The sequence below is a fragment of the Microtus oregoni genome, unplaced genomic scaffold, assembly GCF_018167655.1.
Source record: "Microtus oregoni isolate MIOR12 unplaced genomic scaffold, Mior012 000019F_ref0000042, whole genome shotgun sequence".
Classification (NCBI taxonomy): domain Eukaryota; kingdom Metazoa; phylum Chordata; class Mammalia; order Rodentia; family Cricetidae; genus Microtus; species Microtus oregoni.
Genome location: NW_024543078.1, coordinates 38,703,740 through 38,727,720, shown reverse-complemented (window position 1 = coordinate 38,727,720; position 23,981 = coordinate 38,703,740). Strand labels below are relative to the sequence as shown.

At 42.4% G+C, this 23,981-nt stretch overlaps 2 protein-coding genes across 6 annotated transcripts in view; one reads left to right on the top strand and one right to left on the bottom strand.

The window, feature by feature from the left end:
• The window catches only part of LOC121459784 (histone-lysine N-methyltransferase NSD2-like), a 69,544-nt gene extending 58,430 nt beyond the window's left edge, over positions 1-11,114 (bottom strand). For 2 of the 5 annotated variants that reach the window (XM_041669786.1, XM_041669789.1), the window contains exons 1-2: positions 10,948-11,113; positions 10,106-10,175 (exon numbers count right to left, since the gene is read on the bottom strand). The gene's annotated coding sequence lies outside the window, so the exon portion shown is untranslated. Of the gene's footprint in view, positions 1-9,231; positions 9,315-10,105; positions 10,176-10,947 lie in introns of all 5 variants that reach the window. The other 3 variants (XM_041669787.1, XM_041669790.1, XM_041669788.1) reach the window with 3 other exon arrangements.
• On the top strand, positions 10,271-11,674 carry LOC121459276 (translation initiation factor IF-2-like). The gene is made up of 3 exons (XM_041668808.1): positions 10,271-10,925; positions 10,985-11,181; positions 11,213-11,674. The coding sequence occupies exons 1-3, from the start codon at positions 10,271-10,273 to the stop codon at positions 11,672-11,674; spliced, it is 1,314 nt and encodes a 437-aa protein (XP_041524742.1).
• Positions 11,675-23,981: the final 12,307 nt, after the last annotated feature.

Genomic DNA, 23,981 nt, shown 5'->3' with positions numbered 1-23,981 from the left:
GTTTTGCCTACTTAAACCCCATTTCTCCATATTCTAGTTACAACACTAACCAATCATCATCACTATCTCTTACCAGGTCTAACATTGTAATCTAACTAGTTTATCAATCAACAAACTCCTAGGTGTCAGAACTATAGTAAGGACTTGCTAGACCACAGATGACAGGTAGGAGCCCATGATTCAGTGAGTCTAGGATGGAACCAAGGAATTTGAATTTCTAACCAATTATTGAGCAGATTGATACTGTCAGATTGGGGACAAGACTTTTAGAACCACAGATATAGGTTATGGTATAGCAGCAGACCCAAAACCATTTTTTAAAAAGATTTGTTTGTTTATTTATTAAGCATACAGTGTTCTGCCTGCATGTATGCCTGCAGACGAGAAGAGGGCAACAGATTTCAAATGGATGGTTGTGAGCCACTCTATAAGTGCTGGGAGTTGAACCCAGGACCTTTGGAACAACCGCTGAACCATCTCTCCAGCCCCAAAACCATTTGTTATGTGGCTCACACTAAAGGATTCTTTCTTGTTCATGGTACACACCCATTATTTCAAGTAAGAAACAGAAAAAAAATGGGAAAATGATAAAACATACTTTTTTTAAACTTTCACTCAAACAAGCATGTAAGATAAATTCATTTGGTAAAGTACTTGCTTTGCAAGCATGAGGACCTGAGATCAGATCCCCAACATTTACTTTAAAGGAGAGGTGTGATGGTGTGTGCCAATAATTCTAACATCAGGGAGGGGAGATAGGGGGACCCTTTGAGGTTCACTGGCCAACCAAAAACAGTAAAAAACACTCAAAAAATAAGGTAAAGTCCAGGATAGGCCTTGGGAAGTAGAGGTAGGCATATCTCTGCAAGTTGGAGGGCAGCAAGTTCCAGGACAACCCAGATTACAAAGAGACTCTCTCTCAAAAAAGAGGCAGTGAGTCTAGAGAGATGCTACATAGTTAAGAACACTTTGTTCCTACAAAAAAGCCAGGATTGGGGCTGGAGAGATGGCTCAGAGGTTAAGAGCACTGACTGCTCTTCCAAAGGTCCTGAATTCAATTCCCAGCAACCACATGGTGGCTCACAACCATCTATAATGAGGTCTGGTGCCCTCATCTGGCCTGCAGACATACACATAGACAGAATATTGTATACATAATAAATAAATAAATAAATAAATAAAGGATACAAAGGAAAATCCTTCTGAAAAAAAAAAAAAAGCCAGGATTGGTTCCCAGAACCCACATGGTGGCTCACAACTCCAGTGGTGAGGGATTTAATTCCAGTTCTAAGAGATTCAATGCCTTCTTCTGGCCTCCATCGACACTGAATGAGTGTGATGCACAGTCAAACATGTAATCAAACACTCATACACAGAGAATAAATGAATGTAAAAAATGTTTTCAATTAATATAAAAACTGATCAAGAAAGACAATCAAAGTCAACCACACACACACACACACGTATACATGCATGAACTCGTGCACTTGTGAGACTGTGATTTTCCTCATGGGATCAAAGAAATGTTTAAAAATCAAACAAACAAACAAACAACCCTCTCACTTAAAAGTCATATGCAGGGCTGGCAAGATGAAACGTGTCTCACTAAATCTGATGACCTGAGTTCAATCCCCAGAACTCACATGGTAAAAGAAACTCACTCCTACAAGGTAACCTCTGGCTTCCATAGAGGGAACAATATACATTCAAAAAACTATAGATATAAATACAAACATACACACACACACACACTACTTTTCCTTTATTTTATTTATTTTTACGTGTATGGGTATTTTTCCCTGCATGTTTGTGCACCATACCCATGGAGTGCCCATAAAGTACAGAAGAGGACATCAGTTCCTCATGGAATAGAGTTACAGTAAGCGTGTGGGTGCTAGGGATTAAACCTGGGTGCTCTGGAAGAGCAGCCAATACTCTTAACTGCTAATCAATCTCTCTAGCCCCTAATATGCCACTTTTCACTAACCAAACCAAATCACACAGCCACATCAAATTTCAAAGAGATGAGGTGTTCAAACAGACACATAAAGCAGAAAAAATTGGAAAGTGTCTAACCTGAACAGACATGGTTACTGTAAACTGGTTATTTATAAGTACTCTTTTTATGGTGGCATCCAGCATGGTGGCATATGTCTTTAATCCCAGCACTCGAGAGGCAGAAAACAGGAGGATGTCTATGAGTTTGAGGCCAGCCTAGTCTACACAGTAAGTTTCAAGATAGCAAGGGCTACACAGTTAGAGACCCTGTCTCTAAAACCCAAAAACCAAACAAAATATTCTTCCCATCACCTCCATCCAGAGCCCTCTAAATAGGCTTTCCAAGCCAGGCATGGTGGTGCATGTCCTCAATACCCCAGCACTTGGGAGGCAGAGGCAGGTGAATCTCTTGAGTTTGAGGACAGCCTTGTCTACAAAATGAATTCTAGAACAGCCAGGGCTACACAGAGAAACCCTGTTTTGAAAACCATATATAAATAAAATGAATAAATAAATAAAATTTTTGAGAGACAATTAAAGAAAAAAACGGTTTCTAACCTGGTGGCGGTAGTGGTTCACACCTTTAATTCCCAGCACTTAAGAGGTAGAGGCAGGGATCTCTGTAGGTTTGAGGCCAGCCTGGTCTACAGAGTCAATTCCAGGACACCCAGGCTACACAGAGAAACTCTGTTTCAAAACAAAAGACTTTCCAAAGCACATAAATTTATGTTGCACACATAACCTAACTCCCTTAAAACACCACTGGAACCTAACATTGTCTCAGGATAAAGATACCAACAGCTAAAAGATACTTATTAACATTTCATACATCTGCCCAGATTCTCTCCTGCCTCACTATCTACTCTAGTCATACCAGGCTTTTTTTCTCCCTCCTGAATATGCATACTTACCCTCTAACTGAGCTGACACCCCAGACCACTTCTAGCTCTGCTCCAAATCAACCCATGAGGAAGTTTTTCCTGATACCAACAGTATAACCTCCCTAGATGTACCTAGCTCTTTCCTTCAAGAGTTACTTTTTTGTTCTGGGAATTCTGAATATATATAAAATGGGCAGAGCAGGCAGAACCTGCATACTCATACCATCATTCACTTCTGATCTAACCACATACTCACCCTGTCTCCTGTTAAGAGTGTGAAATAAATCCCAGATTGCAAATCATTGTTAGTAAATGTTTGTGTGCATGTTTTAAAATTAGACATTCTTGTGTTGCTTATAACACTTAACAGAATTTTTTAACATTTTTTTCTTAGTAACAAATCTAGACATTGTTCCAAATTCTTTTTATTTGGGGTGATAAGAAACTGAACCCAGGGCCTTTAGCTCTATTACAGAGCTATATCCTCAGTACTCAGCACTCTAATGTCTAATTTCCTCAAATATAAATGGTATTTAGTCATAAATTTGACCAGACACAGATGCAAATAAGCCCTACACATTGTCAGTGTAATTCTGACCCCTTGTCATCTACAGTCCTCTCCTGTCTTTCCCTGTAGAAGATAACAGGTTGCTGGTCTTGAGGTTTCCTGTGTCCTTAACTTCTGCCAATGGCAGTACTATGGCACAATTTAAAATGTTCCTCTCTCTCTTCAGTAGTTTTATCAGTTTTTAAAAGTGTATATTTCATCAAATTTGGGGTTGATATTTTTCCCCATGACTATCCCACAGGTTTTCAAAAACAAAATCTTTTGTCTTTTTTTCCCTCCTGTTTTGTTCTCTCATGGGTCATTAAACTTCATGGTCAAGGGTTCTGGCTTATTACTGTCACAGGGCTTATCTCAGTTAGTTCTGCCCGGGCGGTGGTGGCACACACCTTTAATCCCAGCACCTGGGAGGCAGAGGCAGGCGGATCTCTGTGAGTTCGAGGCCAGCCTGGTCTACAAAGCGAGTTACAGGACAGCCAGGACTACACAGAGAAACAAAAAACATTCTAAAGCAGCAGAACAGTAATTTTCCAGGTCCTGCAAAATCTTTATCACATAAAGCTTAGTGATTTGGGGCAAGTTATTTAACTAACATCTTTGGGATTTCCTGCTGTGACATTTTAGTTAAGGTGAGGTAAAGATTTTGCAGGGGTGGAGAGTTGGTTCAGTGGTCAAGAGTCTTACAAATGACTCAGGTTCTATCCTAGCACCTACATTGTAGCTTACAACTAGGTTAAATTCCATCCCAGGGCATTCAATGCCCTATTCTGACAGTTTTGGGCACCAGGCACACTTGGTTTATCTATATACATGCAAGCAAAACACTCACAGACATAAAATACTAAAGTAAAATTTAAAACAATATTTAAAAAAAATGCATCGTGGGAACATCACTGAGACAGGGACAGGCAGATCCCTGAGTTACAAACCAGCCTGGTGTAGAGTTCCAGGACAGCCAGAACTACACAGAGAAACTCTGTTTCAAAAAGAAGAAGGGGAAAAAAAAGATTTGCAACTCAAAAGCTGTGCAGAGGGGCCAAGATCCTTAAAATTGTACAACTGATCAAACCAAAAGCTTCTCTCTCTCTCTCTTCCTCTCTCTCTCTCTCTCACACACACACACACACAATAAAAGGGGTTTTTTAAAGCTGCATAGAACAAAGCTCCACATAGATGACATAAACTTCTAACTTCAAATCTTTAAAAAGGAAGCAATACAAACCTATTTATTTATTTTTCTTTCTTTCTCATTTTCTTTTTTACTTTTTTGTAACAAAATTTATCCATGTAACAGTCCTGACTGTCATGGAACTCGATTTTTATAGATCAGGCTGACCTCGAACTCAGAGATCCATCTGCTGCTGCGTCCCATGTGCTGGGACTAAAGGCATGTGCCGCCGCACCCAGCCAAACCTCTATTTCTAGTTGGGGGGAAGAAAAAACCTAAACCTCTACAATCATATGAAATAAAAATCCTTAGGAAAATACCCCAAACTGGCTTCCAATTGTTAACTGAGTCCCTTCTATATCCAGGTGCTACCAGACAGGATCCTTCCCTTGAAGAACTGTTTTAAAAGAATACGGAAACCTGGACAATATGCTGGAGGCCTAACACAACCATAACAAGTTTGGCACAAGTACATCTGGTATATCTGGGCTTCAGTTCCAAATATGAAACACCAGTGAAAGCAGGCTTTCCAGAGACAAGATCTGAGCCATTCAAAACTACTGCAGGGGGCTTGAGAGATGGCTCAGCAGTTAAGAGACTTGCTGCTCTTGCAGAGAATCTGGGTTATTTCCAGCACCAACATGGTAGCTTACAAACACCAATAACTCTCTCTAGTCCCAGGGATCCAATGACTTCTTTTGATCTCTGTGGGTGCCAGACACACACATGACCCATGTACAAACATACAAATGAAATAAACACCCATACACATAAATAAAATCTAATAAATAAGCCAGGTGGTGGTGGCGCACACCTTTAACCCAGCACTCGGGAGGCAGAGGCAGGCGGATCCTCTGTGAGTTCGAGGGCAGCCTGGTCTACATGAGCTAGTTCCAGGACAGGCTCCAAAACTACAGAAAAACCCTTTCTCGAAAAACAAACAAAAAATCTAATAAATAAAAAGTAAAAATACCACTGAAGTTCAAGAAATAAATCAAGCTTTTTTTAAAGAGAGATGGGCAGCCCAACCCTGTAATCTTGAAACAACAAATGACTAACTAGATATTGGTCCAGGAATAAAGGGAATCCTCCAGACCTAATGATTCTTCTGATTACCCTGGGAACACTTGGAGGGATCTAGGGTACTTTCCAAAACAAAAAGATCAAAGCCTCCTTTCAGAAAGAACAAAGGTAGGTCACAAACTAGGCCCTTCTTCAGTCTGACTGGTTTATAGTAGGTAAAAATGGGCCAATACTAACCAATTTTCATACTATAATTACCGCAATATCTGGCCACTTTTCCTTTTTACCTTTCCAGCCTTTCAAAAGTACATTAGGGATCCAAGATACAGCTCAAGAGGTAAAGGTGTTTGTCACCAAGCCTGACAACCTGAGTCTGGTTCCTGCATTCCACATAATAGACGGAGACAACTGCTAGCCGTCCTCTAACCTCTACATGCACACCACGGCATGGTGACATATGAATCGTGGCATGAGCACATAAGGGCACACACACAAATAAGTAACTTGAAAACACATACACATCAGCTCGTACTCTTGCATCTGTGCTTTCTTCCTACTCCCATCTCTTATGTCTAGTGCTCAACTCTAGTCCTGGTCTACAGACCTCCTCACTGACCTCTGTTACCAGTCCTTGCTCTCCTTTCTTCTCACATACCAAGACAAGTAATTACACTCACACAACCCTTTCATCCACATCACTTTAAGATATCACACAAGGGCTAGGTAGTGGTGGCGCACACCTTTAATCCCAGCACTTTGGAGGCAGAAGCAGGTGGATCTCTGTGAGTTAGAGGCCAGCCTGGTCTACAGAGCAAGTTCCATGACAGGCTCCAAAGCTACAGAGAAATCCTGTCTCAAAAAACCAGGGGGGGGGGGGAGCTAAGACTGAAGGGAATGCCAGACAAGTTAAGTCTGTTTGCTTTTTGAGACAGGGTCTCACTATGTAGTCCTGGCTGATCTAGAGCTCACTAAGCAGGCTAGGATGGTCTTGATCTCAAGAGATTCTCCTACCTTTGCCTCCTGGGAGCTGGGATTAAAAGAATGAGCAACCACACCCAACATCAAGGGAGTAAACTAGTAGTCAGCAACAGTGCCTAAGAAGTTTGAGCAAAAGCCTCTGAGGATAAAAATCAAGTGACACAAACGTTTGTAAAACTCTCCAGAGAGAACAAATGGTATTCTGAGGTACAGCAGGATTAGGGTTTAGGGCAGGCAAGAGGTATAGCTAGAACAGATGATAGTAAGAGACCAGATAATAAGATAAGGGAATATACAAATACTAAAATCTTACCTACAAGAGCCTTTCCAAACAGGCTGCTTCTAAAACAGGCTTCCAGCATGAGGCTCAAGCTAAGATATAGTGAAGGAATTTAATAGAAAAAAACTCATGCAACATGGCAGAGTATGCATACAAGGTAGGAAACAGGAATAAAAATTAACCAAGAGGAAACATGGCAAAAAGAGATGGGATGGGGCTGACAAGATGTCTAAGCAAATAAAATAACAAAAGTGCAGCAAGCCTGGTGCCCTGAGTTCAAACCTAGAACCCACAGTGGAAGGAGAACTTCTGAAAACTGTTTTCTGACCTCTACTTGCGTGCGCGCGCACACACATACACACGCACGCACGCACGCACACACACACACACACACACATACACAACAAATGGAAGCCAGAGAAATAGTGTTAAGAGCACTTGCAGTTCTTCCCAAACACCCAAGTTTGCTTCCCAAAATCCATGTTAGGAGGCTCACAACCACCTCTAACTCCAGTTCCAGAGCAGCAAACACACCCAGTCTACATTCACACAAACACATACATAAATCTTTTCAATTAAAATTTTTTAAGATTTATTATTCTATGTGGATAAGCCTTTTGCCTCCATGTATGTATATACATCATATGCATGTCTGGTGCCAGAGAAAACCAGAAGAGGTATGTCAGATCTCCAGGGACTAATATTAAATCTCTTGTCTCCCACAATATTCACTATAAATAACAATTTCCAGAGAAACTAACAAACCATACTGATAGGCAAACTGAGCCTAATCTAGTTGCATAAGTGACTCCTTTTGCTTTTATAGTTCTATATTTTATGTTATTTTTTTCCTAACTCAGTGATACAGAGAAATCAACAAGAAAACAGAAACTCTTGCTTCTTGTTGTCATTTACTGCACTTACATACTTGCAATGTTTCAAAAACTTATCTCCATTTAGCATGATGAGCAAAAACTAGCAAACAGAGGCTGGCCTCATTAGCTAAAATATTTATTTATTTATTTATTTATTTATGTGTTTGTTAATTATTTAACTAGAAGAGAGACCAGATAAAGATAAGGGAAGCCCCAAGAAGTAGTCTACCTACAAGAGCCTTCCAAACAAAACAGGTAGGAACCGCAGGGCTTGGCTTCCAGGATGAAACTCAAGCTAAGATGTACTTGAAGGGGGACCTCAGCTCAATTCTTTCTCTTCCATATTCAGCTTTCTGGAACTTTTCTACTCCAATATGACTTAAAGAAAGGCAAAGAGGTTATATACTAAATACATTAAATGGGTTGCTTACCCTAAACCATATGCCCACTTAGTAGTTTAACTGAATTTCTGACATGAAAAGTTGAAAGCAGAAACCAGGAAGTCCAAGACTAACAAGAGTCCCATATCCAAGAACTTATCCAAAAGGTGAGGTTATTAAAGGCTGTGTGTTGTACTATGAAAGTGACAACAATCAGTGGCCCATGCCAAACAACCTGCACGAAGACCCCAAGTGAGGACAGAACACCACAAATTTGGGAAGAGAGAGACTCTGATTTTACTGACTGGAGAAAGAGGAGAGTGCAGTCAGGGAACCAAGATACTTATCTCCTCAAAAAAAAAAAAAAAAAAAACCCACAATATAAAAATGTAGCTCAGTGGTTGAGAGCTTGCCTAAGGGTCAAGGGCTCAGCCTGCAACACATATACACAATACCTGGGCATTTCATGCCTGTAATTTCAGTACACAAAGACTGTTCCAAGTTCAAGGCTATCCTAGTCTACATACAAGTTTTAGGCCAGCCATAACTACTTATCAAGACCATGTCTCTAATCTACTTTCAATTCTCACCACTTGTTACCAAGTTGTAATTCAGCAAAAAAGTTACTTGCTAAATTAAAAAGAATAATATATTCAAATTATATTCTTCAGATTATTTTAGCAGTTTTTTACATGTGCAATTACTTGGTAAGGAGACTCAATTTTACAGCTCATATAGGGCACATTTAACTAGTGTTTCCTATCTTCTCACCAGCACTTCTTAGTCTAATTCCACCTACATTCACGTTTTACACTGAATTGTCAAAACTGTAAAAAAGGAAGTAACTAATTAGTTCACATTCTGCCATGTGAGTAAACCTTTTTAAAGCCTGAGTACTTCTTGGAAAGGATGCCTGAAGAGATGAAAAGCTAGACTCCTCCCTGAAGTAACCCACAGGGTCTCTAACGCCTGACTCATTCTGCAGTTCTGACTTAAGTCTTCTTTTGGTTCCTCACATTTCTGCAGACGGTGGCTTAACAGCCCCATACAGCTTGGCTGCGTAAAACAACTTAGTAATCTCACTTGTAGTCCGACTGTTTTTCTCTGTATGTCTCCACAAACTTCAAGTTATGACAGTTTATAACATTAAAATGAACACATCCCATCTGTGGAGACATAAGAATTGTCCATTAATATTTCGAAATTAAGTTAATTATCTAAATACTCTTTAAAATGGAATGTTGACCCTTATAATCAGAGGCCAAAATGGGAGGATTTTTGTTCTGAATATGTTAAGAGTCATTCACAAAAACGTACACAAATTCACAAGCAAATATTAAGTCCACATACTACAAGCCATCAACCCAAAAATGAAGGCCGCTGGGCAGAAGAGAAAATGGAAGGAAAGAAAAGGAAATGACTCAAAGTAATAGAGTGTATACGGCATGGACCTTATTCGTCTCTGGCCAGCAGTTAAGATTTGAACTCTAGGTCTGGGGAATAGGAGAACACACAGAAAAAGCAGTGTTTACAGGACTTTCTCCCTCCGTGCTACTTTTAGTAACTGTGCATATACATATATATGCACGTGTGTATATATGTGTGTGTGCATACGTATATGTGTATACATATATATATGTGTGTGTGTATATATATATATATATCGACTTAAATATGTAACCAGAATTTAAAACATGGGAAAGGTAGTTCAAAGTCTCAGCTTCCTGAAATGTTTCATAAACTTTTCTGTAGTGATGATCTTATTTCAAATACATGGAATAGGATATAATCCATGCACAATCTTGAAATTTAATGCCTTTAAAAGCCAAGGCCTTCAAAGTCTGTGAGTATGCTGGCAGTACTCAGGCACTTCTCTCCCCTAGTTCTGAACTCGCTCGGTATCGGACTGGTCTCCTTATGGGGTCCGTTATAACACACTCACACCCCAATTATCTACCTGGAAATGATTCCTGTCAGAACATCCGATTTCATACCGTTTCGTCGTCAATGTCAAACCTCGTCCTGAGCTGAGAAGGGAGAAAAGCTCAGTGTTGCAACGGGTCCTAAGCAATATCCTCATCCACTTTCTTCTCACCGAAAGTCAAACCCAAGCATCTTTTAAATGCCGAGATTTAGAGATTTAAACCAAGGCAGTCGGCAGCCGCTCGGTCGCCACGGTCCGGCTCACCGCGCCCTGAGCCTTCTAGGCTGTGAGCTGCATCCCGAGCGAGAGAGCGCGCCCCATGAGGCGCGGCCACAGCCCCGGGCGGGTCCGCGGGTCCAGCCAGCCTCGTCTCCACCTGCGAGGCCACGCAAGGGCCGGCGACCGCGGCGCCGCACTGACCAACGGTCGGCGCCCCGAATGTCAACGCCGGACGCTTCCGCACACAAAAAGCGCCTCTTGGTCCACCCGGCCGCCCCTCCCACCGCGCCTCCCGGCCCCGCGCCCCGCGCCGCACAAAGGCCCGCTCGTCCCGCCCGGCGCCGCGGGAACAAAGGCGGCCGCCCGCCGGCCCGGCACAGGTGCAGCCCCGGCCAGCGGGCCCAACATGGCCGCGCGCCCGCCGCCCCGTTAGCCGTCGCCGGTCGTGCGCGTCCGGCCGACGCTTCAGGCCGAGTCCTCCCAGCCACCAGATCCTCCGCCCTCGCCTCAGGCCGTGCGTCCACCTCCGGCCTGCCCGCGCCGCCCGGCCCACAGCCCCTCAGGCCGCCCCCTCAGCCCTCGGGCCTCGACCGCCCGGCCTCCCTTCCCCGGCCAGCGGTTAGTTCCCGCGGCGGTTGGCCAGCGGCCCCAGTGACCTGCACTGCGTCGCATCTTCCGGCGGCTGTCCGGCAGTAGCTGTCCAGCGGCGGCGGCGGCGGACGCGAGGCCGCGGAGGGCAGGGCGGCGGGAGGGGGCGGCGGCGGCGGCAGCGGCGGGCGCAGCGCGGCCAGGCCGAGGCTCTCCGCGCGCGGCGCCGACCCCGCCCCCGCGCCTCCCGCCCGCCGCCGCCGCCGCCGGGGCCGCCGCCGCCCCCAGAAGCCGCGGGAAAAGTGCGCTCCGCTGATTGGCTGCCGCCTCTAGGCGCCCGCGGACCGGGCTTTTCAAATCCGCGCCGGGGTCGCGCGCGGAGGGCGGAGAGCGGCGGGCGACGGACGGCGGGACGCGCGGGGCAGGCAGTGGTCCCGAGCGCGGGTGTTAAGGAGCCGGGCGCGCGCCCGCTCCGCTCGCCTCCCGCACCCGCTCCTCGAGCGGCGCGAGGGCGGCGGCCAGCTCCGCAACCGCGGCGAGCCCCGGCGCGGTGACGTCACGCCTACCGCCCAATCGCCGCGCGCGGCCCCGGAGCCCGGCGTGGGCGCGGACGCGGGCACACGGCCTCGGGCAGATGGGGAGCGCGGGAGGCCGCGGCCCCGCCCAGTGCTCGAGCCTCGAGCTCCAGTGCCTGGCGGGAGCAGCGCGTGGCGCGCCAGAGCTCGCCCGCCACCCGGCGTGGACAGCTGGACACGGCGGCGCGGAGTTGTCCGCGGTCGGGTAGCGCGTCCCTGAGCGTGCTCACGGGATGCTCCAAGTCCAGCGGTCAGAGCCTGGCCTCGTCCTGAGACTCCGGGCCGGACCGGCTGTCAGAAGCCCCGGAGAATCAGTTGTCAAAGATGAATGACTTGCGTCCCGGCAGGGCGTCAGGAAGCAAAGTCTCCAGAGATTCGTTGCTACGTCTGAGCGAAACGTAGCTCCGTGGTCTGGGTAGCCCGAGTGCTTTGCGCGGAGCGCGTGCGCGTGGCGCTGAGTCGGGGAAGTGGGATCGGAGACGCGAGAAGGGCGGTGGTCCTGGGATGTCTGACTCTCAAGTTAAGTCTCTGGTTCCCTGGAGTCCAAGTCCCTGTCTCCGGGTGTTCCCTGGATCAAGCCAGCCGCCGAATGTTCTCAGGCTCCTAAAGACAGCTCCCAGAAGGCTCAGTTCCTGGGACTCAGGCAGGCCCCTCTCTGACCACTGGCAGCTTGTTGTCCATTGCTCCCTTCTGTCAGCTCTCCTCCTGCCTCCACTTCCTGTCAGGTTCAGCTGGTGTCCACATTCCAACTCTGGGTGCTGCTGTGGGTTGTGGCCCAGGACTAAGCCCCATCCCTTTGCTGTATCCCTGAGAATACTTACTTGCTATTTCCACAGCCTACACATCTCCCCTAATCCTCAGGGATATTCCTGATCTACTGCTTTGGACTGAAAGGGGTGTGGGAAAAAAACCCTCAATTAAGCATTATCCAGGAAACTAAGCAAGACCTGAAACCCTGAGGTTCTAAATCCAGGAAAGGCTGGGGGTGGGGTGGAGGGCAGGATTGCAGAGCCCAGCTGGAACAGACTTGTCTGCTTGATGCTATCAGGGTGGCCAAAGGCACACTAGCTCAAGGCCTTCCTTATTAGCTTTCCTCCCCTTTCATCAGGCAGGATGGGTGTTACAATGAGATGCTTAGCTTCACCATGTCCATGCCAGTGCTTACCATGGGCCACCATGACCCCTGGAACATATCTACCTAGGTATGGCCAAACTCCTCTGGCAGTGGAAAATAAGTCTCCTCTGTCCCTTAGGCCCACTCATGGCGTTACTCCCTAGACCCTTTTAAGATTCCTGCAGCACATGTATGATACCATGTAGCTACTTGATGTCTGATTTGGCTGTAGAAGCATGTAAAAAACAACACACACACAGGAAAAGAAACCTGCATTTAGAGTACTACAGAAAGCACGCAGATGTACTCAAAACCTGCAAGTGTGTTTGAATTATCTTGAATGTTATTTGAGGCTGTTTTTTACCTGCTCCATTTGAGCCTTCACAAGCCTCCTTCAGTGAGTCTAGCCAGCCTCACCTAGGACTCCTGAGCAGTTATAGTACTTTATATATGTTATAATTCTCCCAGGCAGAAAAGGTGCCTACATAGGACTCCACGGGTAGAATCCTGAAAAGAAAAAAAAAAAAAAAAAAGGAATTCATCCACCAAGGTTTGCATCCTTCCCAAGAGGATACAAGTCAATATTTTCTTTCTGTAGGGCGCCTGTTTAGATGCACCAGCAGCCTGGAAGTTCTGAGACCATCCGAGGAGCTATTCCTGGAGAGAAGCCTTAGGCAGGCTGGTGGGACTCAGATCCCAGGTGGATCATGAGTGAAGCAGGACATGGGAACAACAGCACAGCTAACCTTTCTTTGGTCTCCAGTGCTTGTCTCTAAAGACTCCACATTCTAGCTGTTGCACTCTGTTTTCCTACCTGGAGTCTGCAGTCCTAAAAGGCTCAGTCTCTGCTCCGTGTGGCCCTGACCAAAGTCCACTTGTCTGCCTGCTCCTCCAGGCCTCATGGCTGGGACTTTATAAAAAGCTGTTGCCAAAGATAGGGCCCAGGCCCATTAGCCAAAAACGGGGAAAAAAAAATCCTAAGACCCCCTACTATGGTTAGGGTCCCCTAGGGGCCAGGCTCATTGCTGTTTCCATGGAGATGTGTGCACTCTGACCCCAGTCTTTCTCTGTCCCAGGCCAAATAAAGAAGGCTTCCAAGTGGAAATGCAGCTTGGGCTGCCCCTCCTCCCATGCCCCAGGTGGCCTCTGTCTCCAAAAAGGGGGTTGGAGGAAGGCCCTGAGCCCAGGCAGAAGCAATGAAGGACTTCCTACCCCCTAACCTCCCCAGAACTGATCATTCTGCTTTCTAGACTGGAGAGTGACTTTCTCCAGACCAAGGCTCCATCTGAGGTCCCACCCAGGCAAGGAACACTCTTGGATTCCTGGTCAGCTCTGCAAGGCTTTTCCACTTACCGAAGGTCCCTATCATACAGAAGATCACAGCACATGACAGAACTCTGGCTGAGAACCCCTTTTCACACATACAAGTCCTGGCTCAGAGGCCTGAGATATCTGCCATTGGGATTCAGTAGTTGCTTCCAGACACAAACCACAGCCCAGAACAACTGCAGACCCATCTCTTACCAAGGATGCTTCCTAGGGTGATAACCCAACCCATCAGAGGCCCTGGAAGAGCAATCTCCTACTAGGTGTCACTCAGAAAAAAACTAAACTGCTCTCCCGTTCATCTAGGTCGTAGGTGAGAGACTGCCTTTTTTTTTTCCAAGATGTAGTTTATTCTCTTAGACAGTCATTGTGACACATGCACTCAGGAGGCAGAGGCAGGCAGATCTCTGTGAGTTCAAGACCAGCCCGGTCTACAGCTAGAAATGACATTCGCTGAAGCTCAAGATTGCAGGTAACCATGAGATAGCTGGAAAGAGGCAGGAAGGCCCTACCCAGAGCCTCCTACACCGACATACCCAGGTGTGGAGCATTAGCCTCCACAACTGTAAACCAGTAAATTTCTGTCTAAGAAACAAGTAATGGGAAACGAGATTCCAAATCCAAAGATAATGCTGCCATCTGGGATGACCTGGAGCTGAAATCCAGCTTACTCTGCAGAGCTAGTTCCAAGATGTCCAGGGCTGTCACACAGAGAAACCGTGTCTCACAGGCAACAGTGGCACACACCTTTAATCCCAGCATTCAGGGAGGCAAAGGCAGGTGGTTCTCTGTGAGTTCAAGTTAGCCTGGTCTACAGAGTGAGTTTCAGGATAGTCAGAGATACACAGAGAAACCCTGCTTGAAAAACCGAAAAAGGAATTTTATTATTTTAATTATGTGTTTGTCTGTAGGTATGTGCATGTGAGTGCAGGTGCCAGAAGTGTCACGGCACCAGTAATTAAACGTTTCTTTGGGCCACCAGCTTGCAAATAATGACATGGAGTCTTAATAATTATGAAAGCTCAGCCTTAGCTTAGGCTTGCCAAACTAGGTCTTATACCACCTTAACCCTTATTTTCATTAATCTCCATTCTACCGTGTGGTTTTTACCTCTCTCCCACTCTGTATCCAGCTCATTCCATGGCTCCATGGTGCCTCCTCCAGTGGGCCTCGATTGTCCTCTTCCTCTCTCTGCCCTAAGGACCACCTATCTCTCCTGCCTAGGTATTGGCCATTCAGCTTATTATTACACCAGTCAAAGAAATACCTCTTCACAGTGTACAAATATTCCACAACATTTTCCCTTTTATCTAAATAAAACAGTAAGGTTTGCTGGGTGGTGGTGGCACACGCCTTTCATCTCAGCTCTTGGGAGGCAGAGGCCCGAAGATCTCTGTAAATTCAAGGCCAGCCTGACCTACAGAATGACTTCAAGGACACAAGGCTACAAAGAGAAACTGACTCGAAAGAAAAGAAAGGGGACAGTTTTAACTCACAGTAAAACTATGCACAATAAGAACAATTACCAAGTAAGAAATATATCCACATTTGGCAAATTTGGAGAAAGTGTTGTATTATCTATCCTTTCTTGGTGAATCCAAAGTTTTATACCTAAATCATTTTCTATCATAATTTGTATTATCATCCTAAAAATATCTTTTTAGACCTAAAACATTAAAATAGGCAACGTAAGGTTTTATGTTTCTCAACATTACAAACTTAAAATCTCTTCTGTAAGTTTCTTTTCTGAATTTGGTAAAAAGGAAAACTAACTATAACTACCTAGTATTCAAGCCCATCAAAGACCCAAGAAGGATATTATTGCTGTGGAATAATCCTCCTGTGTACTGAAGACTAGATAGTTATGGTTTTCTTTGGTTATGATAAAAGATAAATTAGGTACAAAACTTTATCACAAAGATAAGATAGATAATAGAGTATTCTCTCTAATTTTGCCAAGTAGAAATAGACTGGATATTTTAACTATAATTCTTACTTGATAACTGTTTTGTTGCATATAATCCTACTATGTTAAGGTAAAACCTTCCTTTTTAATTAGACAGAAAGGGGGGAAAGTTGTGGAATAATCCTCTTGTGCACTGTAAAGATATGTCACTTGAATTGGTTTAATAAAACGCTGATTGACCAGGCAGAAAGTATAGGCAGAGTGACCAAACAAATGATGATGGGAGGAAAGGGGCAGAGTCAGGAGGCATGGAGAGAAGTAAGATGAGAATGCTGTACTGAGAAAAGGTTCCAAGCCATGTGGCTAAACATAGATAAGAATTATGTGTTAATTTAAAGTGTAAGAGCTAGTAACAGGCCTGAGCTATTGGCTGAGCATTTACAATTAATATAAGCCCCTGTGTGCTAATTTAGGGAGCTGCTGCCAGGCACATGGGAACAGGTGGGCAGAAGAGAAACATCAAATTGCATATAATTTTACCTGAGTAAACAGAAAGTGCAGAACAAACCACTTCCAAAACTATAAATAACAGAAACAGCTGACTACCTTGACGGTCGCCCAAGGTTCCTCTACAACATTGGGGCATTCATCTTTGGCCTACAGGCCTAGAATATCTGATAGACTTTCATGTGAAGCAGGAAGTTTAAAGGACTGTTCTACTTTGTCTTGGCAAATTTCTGCAGTCACTTTCTTTTGTGTCCTGCTTGTCCAATTTGGACAGCATACAGTCAGCAGTCAAGGTAAGGGCAGCTTCTTTTCCCGTGGCTAACTTTGCCATAATAAAAGCAAAGTCCATGTTAAGGTTATTCAATGTCCACTATCATTTTTTGAAGTAAATTGGTGTAGCCAGGAGCAGACATGTTTCACTGCCAAGGAAAGTCATGTTATTAAAATGTTTTATTTTTTTAATTTTTTGAAAATATTTATTTATTTAAATTGTACGCAATATTCTGTGTGTGTGTGTGTGTGTGTGTGTGTGTGCAGGCCAGAAGAGGGCACCAAACCTCATTACAGATGGTTGTGAGCCACCATGTGGTTGCTGGGAATTGAACTCATGACCTTTGGAAGAGCAGGCAATGCTCTTAACCACTGAGCCATCTCTCCAGCCCTATTAAAACATTTTAAATGCCAACATTAAAAGTGCTGACCATCTGTCTATCTAAAGTACATCTCTGTTTAACCTTGAAAACATACCTAACATGACTACAAGATGATCATTATAGATGGCTAACCATTAACCTATATTTCTTAATTGTACATTACATTTTCTTAAATTTATTTATTTTTATTTTATATGCATCGGTATTTTACCATACGTGTTGGGTCCCCTGGAACTGGAGTCACAGACAGTTGTGAATTGCCATGTGAGTACTGGTAATTGAACTCAGTGGCTCTGAAAGAGCAGTCAGTGCTCTTAACCACTGAGCCATCTCTTTAACCCTCAATTACATTTTTTTAAATATTTATTTATTTATTATGTATACAATATTCTGTCTGTATGCCTGAAGGCCAGAAGAGGGCGCCAGACGTCTTTACAGATGGTTGTGAGCCACCATGTGGTTGCTCAGGACCTTTGGAAGAGCAGGCAATGCTCTTAACCACTGAGCCATCTCTCCAGCCCCCTCAATTACATTTTTAAATGAGCTGCATAGGTACAATACCTTAAACAAAAGTAGTAACATATATACAGTATGACAAAAATAACCTTAAATTTGTAACAATATACAAATATTCATATCATTGTAAAATATTTGAGAGTAATGATTGTAACACAAATAATAAAAACCCAAAGACAGATATTGTAGTTCAACCTGAAGATTAGAAAAGCAAGTCAGCCAAGCAACCGTATCTTTAGGTATCCTGAAAAGAAAAATTTGGGTTAATTGTCAAGTCCTGGGAAAGTGCAGGACTTGAGTCCTGGCTAGAATAGTCTCTTAGATTGGATCATCTCAGCTAGCCACCTCAAAATTGTTCTGGGAAGTTTGTAGTCCAAAGCCGATCTTTAGGTGGTGTTTTTCATCTTAGTGGTATTATCATAGTCCTGGAGGATTCATCGTTGGTGGGCCCCATCTTTCTTTTGAAAACTTCAAAGGTCACTGTTAGGTGTGCTTATGGTTCACTGCAGAAAACTGATAGAGATTCAAACCCAAAATTATGTACAGAAATGTAGATAAAACCATTTTCTAGAATTAGTTAGTACTCTTTATGACCATTAATATATTCATAAAAACTTTAAATATATATATATATAAAATCTTATAAATCTTTTACCTTAAGAAAAGCTGTTAAAGAGTCATTATAAACCAAAGGATTATAAGATAAGTGGCAATAAAGTGGTGATTAAATATTTGTTTTTCTTCTGTCCCATATCAAGTGGCCCTTCTGACATGAGACATAGATTTTATATTTTACTTTAATAAGCATGCTTGGGTTTAGAGACGAGAGAGCCATGTTCCAACTCCAAAGCCAGCCTTAATCTTTAATTGGATTGGAATTACAAAAAGACCATTTGCATTATATGTCTGTAGAGAATAGCAGAAACAAACATTTGGGGAGATTTATAAGATTTTATCATGTTAGGAATATGATATACCAATAGGCTAATACTCTTTTTCTTGAGACTTTTTTTCTGGATGATTTGTCATTTTTCTTCAGATGTCTCATTTGTCCAGTGGTCTTCAGATTCCTTAGCTGCATTCCTTTATTCTCCTGAAAAGACAGAAATAAAACCCTTCCCCAACCCTAATTTTGGGGATATCCTCTTTTGACAAGTTATATCTGATCAAATGAAAAGCATTTGTTAGTTTTGTAGATTAATTTAGATTAAACAACCATGCTGTTTAATAAAATATCATCTCTAGACAGGAACCAAAAAAGTTATGGAGAAACCCTGTCTCAAAAAAAATTCAAAAAAAATATCATCTCTACTAATTAAGAGGTGTCTATTGTTCAAATTGATTCTTTATCAATTTTGATGGTATCCATTGCTTTTCTTCTCCTGTGCAAACAAAAGCAAAACCACTTGCCCAGTGTAACACATATCCTGGTTTCCATTCTGAGGTTCAGTACATCTATATATCAGCTGATTTAATTCCATAGTTTTTTTTACAATCCAATGTCTCTATGCTGCTGTCGTTTCTCATTCATTTAGAAAATTTAAAGTTAATAAAGCATTATGCAATCTATTTCTGGAATTATTTATTATCCCTTTTTGTTTATTTAACATATCCTTCAGGGTTCAATTTGATCTTTCTATAACTGCCTGGCCTGTAGGGTTGTGTGGTATACCTGCAATATGCTTTATTTTATAAAAAGCAAAAAAACTTTCATTTTCTTAGAGATATATGCGGAGCATTGTCTGTATTTATTTGTACAGGCATACCCATGATGGCCATAACTTCTAGCAAATTGTGATTACCAAATCAGCCTTTTCTAAACTCCGAGCAGTTGCCCATTGAAAACATTTTAGTTTTCCAAATTCTACAAAATGGAACATATCCATCTGGCATATTTCATTGTTTTGAGTACCCCTTGGGTTACTTCTTGGAGGTAGTGGAGGTATAAAGAGCAAGTAGGACATTTCTATATTATTTCCTTGACTTGTTGCCATGTGAGGCAAAAGTCTTTTTTTAAACATTTCCTGTTGGCATGATTTTTTTAAGAAATTCTGAGGCCTTCAGCACATTTCCAATCAATAATTGATTGATTTCTGCATTACCTTGTGCTAGAGGACCTGGAAGACCCAGATGGGATTGATGTGTGTTATGTATATGGGATGAGTCCTATTCTTGATATCTTGTAACTAAATAAATAATAAAATCAATTCTGTATCATCTGGTATAAAGTCAGCAGTTTCAATATGCAAACAACTCTTCCTGCATATTGTGAATCAGTAACTGCGTTAGAGGTTCTTTAAAATCCCTTAGTACCATGAGAATAGCATACAATCCTGACTTTTGGTCAGAATCATAAGGTCTTTTATCCTCTTAAATTTTCTGATTTGTAACCTGCCTTTCCTGATTTGTTTGCATCAGTATAGAATGTAGGGGCTCTACTTATTGGTATGTCCCGTACAATGGCAGGAAGGATCCAGTAAGTTCTCTTTATAAGTTGGATTCTCTTGCTTTTAGAGTAGTTGTTAAGATCTTCCAAAAAAAAATTACTACAAGCTCTTTGCCATGATTCACTTTCTTCCCATATTTGTCAATTTCATCATTATTAAAAGGTACTATAACTTCCGCTGGGTCTATTCGTGGTAATTGACAAAGTGTCAATTAAATTTTTAACTTTTTACTTAGTTTATATGGTAAAAAAAAAAAAACAAAACAAAATCCATTCTAAGATAATACCTTCCCTCTGCATTCCTGTGGGGAATGCTTGGAGGGTAATATGACCAGAATTAAGATTCAGAGCCACACACTCCACATGTGCCTTCTGTGAAAGCCAATTCTCCCTCAGCTTCTGCTGATAATTCCCTGTAACTATTTAAGTCCTTGTCACCATCTAAGTTTTGTTTAATCAGGTCATCAATAGTGGACCGTAGATGGGAAATGTCTCTTGGCAATCTTTGGAAGTCGTTAAGAGTCTGCAATCAATCTCTCCTAATTTGCACTTCTTGGGGGTCTAATTTTTTGTGAACCTATTTTATAGCCTAAATAATTAATAGAATCTTCTCTTTGTATTTTTCTCAGGTGCAACTTGTAAAAAAAAAAAGAGCAATTTTTTCTTTACTTCTTCAATCATTCTTTCTAAAGTATCTACATTTGAATCAGGCAGTAAAATGTTGTCCATTTAATGGTAAACTATAGATTGAGGAAGTTGTTTGTGTATCATTTCCAATGACTGACTTACAAAATATTGGCACAGGGTGGGGCTATTTAATATTCCCTGTGGGAGAATTTTCCATTGATATCTCTCAGCAGGCTGAGAATTACTATAAGTAAGCTCTGTGAAGGCAAATTTTTCTCTGTCTTCTTGTAAAGTACAGTGAAGAAACAATCTTTTAAATCCATAACTATAGGAGACCATCCTTTCGGTAATAGGGAAGGCAAAGGAATGCGAGACTGCAGAGAGCCCATTGGCTGAATCACCTTATTAACTGCTCATGTTACCATTCTTCATTTTCTAGATTTCTTTTTAGCAATACAGGAGAATTCTAAGGGCTGGTTGATTCTTCAATATGCTGAGCATCTAGTTGCTCCTGTATCAGCTGTTCTAAAGCCTGCAGTTTCTCTATAGTTAAAGGCCACTGCACAACCCATACAGTTCTGTCAACCATTTTATGATTTTTTTTTTCGAGACAGGGTTTCTCTGTGGCTTTGGAGCCTGTCCTGGAACTAGCTCTGCAGACCATTTTAAAGGTGGGGCTGTTAGTCCCTTTGGAAGATCAGCAGCTGTTGTGCACTGTTCTTGCAGAACCTGAATGGTCAGTGACTGTTCTTTATAAAACCTTCTAATATTTTTTCCCAGAAATATGTTAATCTATGGTTAGTTTCTGAATTTAGGGGATGTTAATCTGAGTATTCCATTGTTGTAACAAATCACATCCCCACAAACTTATTGCTATGTTAGCCACATATGGTTTTAATATTTCTCTCTCCTTCTAGCCCTATACATTCAAGTACATCTTGTACTCTGCTTTACCTGAGATAAAGTTCAAATCTTCAAATCCCTAAAAACTGAAATTTATATCCTGAAGAGGCCAATTTGTATGCCAATGTTCTGATGAAATTACTGTTACATCAGCATCTGTGTCTACCAGACCTTCATTGACATCATTTTTTATTTTTTATTTAAAAAAAAAAACAACAAGGGGCTGGAGAGATGTCTCAGCAGTTAAGAGAACTGAATGCTCATGCAGAGGACCTCAGTTCAATTCCCAGCACCCACATGGCAACTCATTCCTGCCTGTAATTCCAGTTTCAGAGTATCCTACATCTTCACACAGATATACATGCAGACAAAACTCTAATGCACATGAAATAATAATAAAAAACTATCTTTTTTATTATACATATCAATCCAAGTTCCCACTCCCTCCTCTCCTTCCATTTCCTCCACATATGTTCCCACCCCACCCCATCCAATCCTCAGGGAGGGTAAGACACATTGCTTTGGGGAAAGTCCAAAGCCCTCCGTTCTCTATCTAGGCTGAGCAAGGTATCCATTCAAAGAGAATACGTTCCCAAAAAGCCAGTACATGCAGTAGGGATAAATCCTGGTACCACTGCCTGTGGCCCCTCAGTCTGTCCCAGCCATGCAACTGTCAACCACATTCAGAGGGATTAGTTTGGTCCTATGCTTGTTCCTTCCCAGGCTGGCTGGAGTTGGTGAGCTCCCATTAGCTCAGGTAGGCTGTTCCAGTGGGTGAACCCAGCATGGTCTTGACCTCTTTGCTCACATTCTCATTCCTCCCACTCTTCAACTGGACTTTGGAAGCTCCGATGCTGGTCTCTGCCTCTGTTTCCATCAGAAGCATCATTTTTAATTTTGGTCTTTGATCATTTATAGAAGTTTGCCAAAATACTCAATTTATGGCTTCTCCTGGATTTTTGTTCTTCCTCTGTTCTATTATCCAGAGTGGTATGGTTTCTTACACTAGACTTTGAGTTCTTTGATTGCTCTGGGAAGGAGTTTCCGATACAATGGAGTAAACAACTGCACTGGACTTGGCATGTGTGCCTGCAAGAGGACCCTCGTGGGGTTTCCTGATGGCAACGGATTACCATAAATAGTCCTCATTGACCTACATTCATTAGTCCAATGCCTACCTTTGCCACACCTTCCGCATAATCCAGAATAGAAGGGGCATTCTGAACGGATTATTCTTAGAAAAAAACATTGTTTCTAGGAGAGCCCTGTTTATAATCCCTCTTTTTTTATTTTTTATTTTTTTTATAATCCCTCTTAAGGAGAACTTGTTTACCACAATTATTACATTTGACAATTTGACATTTCAATTTTTCCTCAAACTTTTGGAAATCACCTCTCCTATCCATGCATCATCATGTTCATGACATTCAATATTAATCATATCTCAAAACCTTTCCTCCAAAGGTGCTGACCTTGCCTTTAATGGTCTAATTATCCTTTTGCATAGGGAACTGGCATTTTCAAAAGCCAGAGATTAAATTATTATTTGTCTAGCTTCTGAATTTGGTATTATTTTATTTACTGCTGAAGTTGATCTTTGTAAGAAATCCCTAAAGGCTTCCTTTGGGCCCTGTATAACTTTAGTAAATCACTCAATTTTCTTTTCTATTTCTCCAATTCTGTCCTGAGCATTCAAAGCTGGTGCATGACATAAATTCAGGGTGTGGTCATCATATACAGCTTGCCTTTCTGTAGTAGAATAATCTCCTTCTCCAAGAATTTGATCTTGGGAGATTCCCCTACTTCTAGCTTTACTCTGTTGTTCAATAATCTTAACCTCTTCTCTAGCCAGGTACTCCATTGTAACTGTGGAACAGGCTCTAAAACACCTTTAGCCAATTCTATACAGCCTTTAGGGATAGTTCTATTACAAACTGACCACAAGTTTAACATTTGCTTCACAAAAAGTGAATGCATGCCATATGAGACAATTGCTTCCTTGAATCTCCTTAAATCTAACATTGGCACAGGAGTCCATTCAGCTCTTACAGAGCCTCTGCCAATTGGTAAATACTGTAAGGTTACTGGATATATTAAAGTTTAGTCTGAAAACTTTAGGCTTTTCCTCTCTATTCTTACCATGTAACGCTGAAATTGATTCTCCATTAAATTCCTCTGCTTGGATTTGAATATCTCTGTGATCTGTTTTATTAGGTTTTTCTAAGGCCTGTATCTTAGCACTCAGATTAACCACATTTTTAGTGATAAGACAAAAATAATAAAGCTGATCTGAATTAGATATATTCTCATTTAATGGGTGCATTTTCAAACTGTCTAGCATATTATCATACAGAGACCCAAATCCCTCCATTGTAATGTTTTTTCCCCATTTTTTAAAGTGGAAAATACGTTTCTCTTTTAAGATTAAAGGTGTGTGCCACCACTGCCTGGCCGTATGGTTGACTAGCTTGACTGTTTTGCTTTCTGATCTTCAGGCAAGCTTTATTTATTAAAATTCAAATGGAGCCA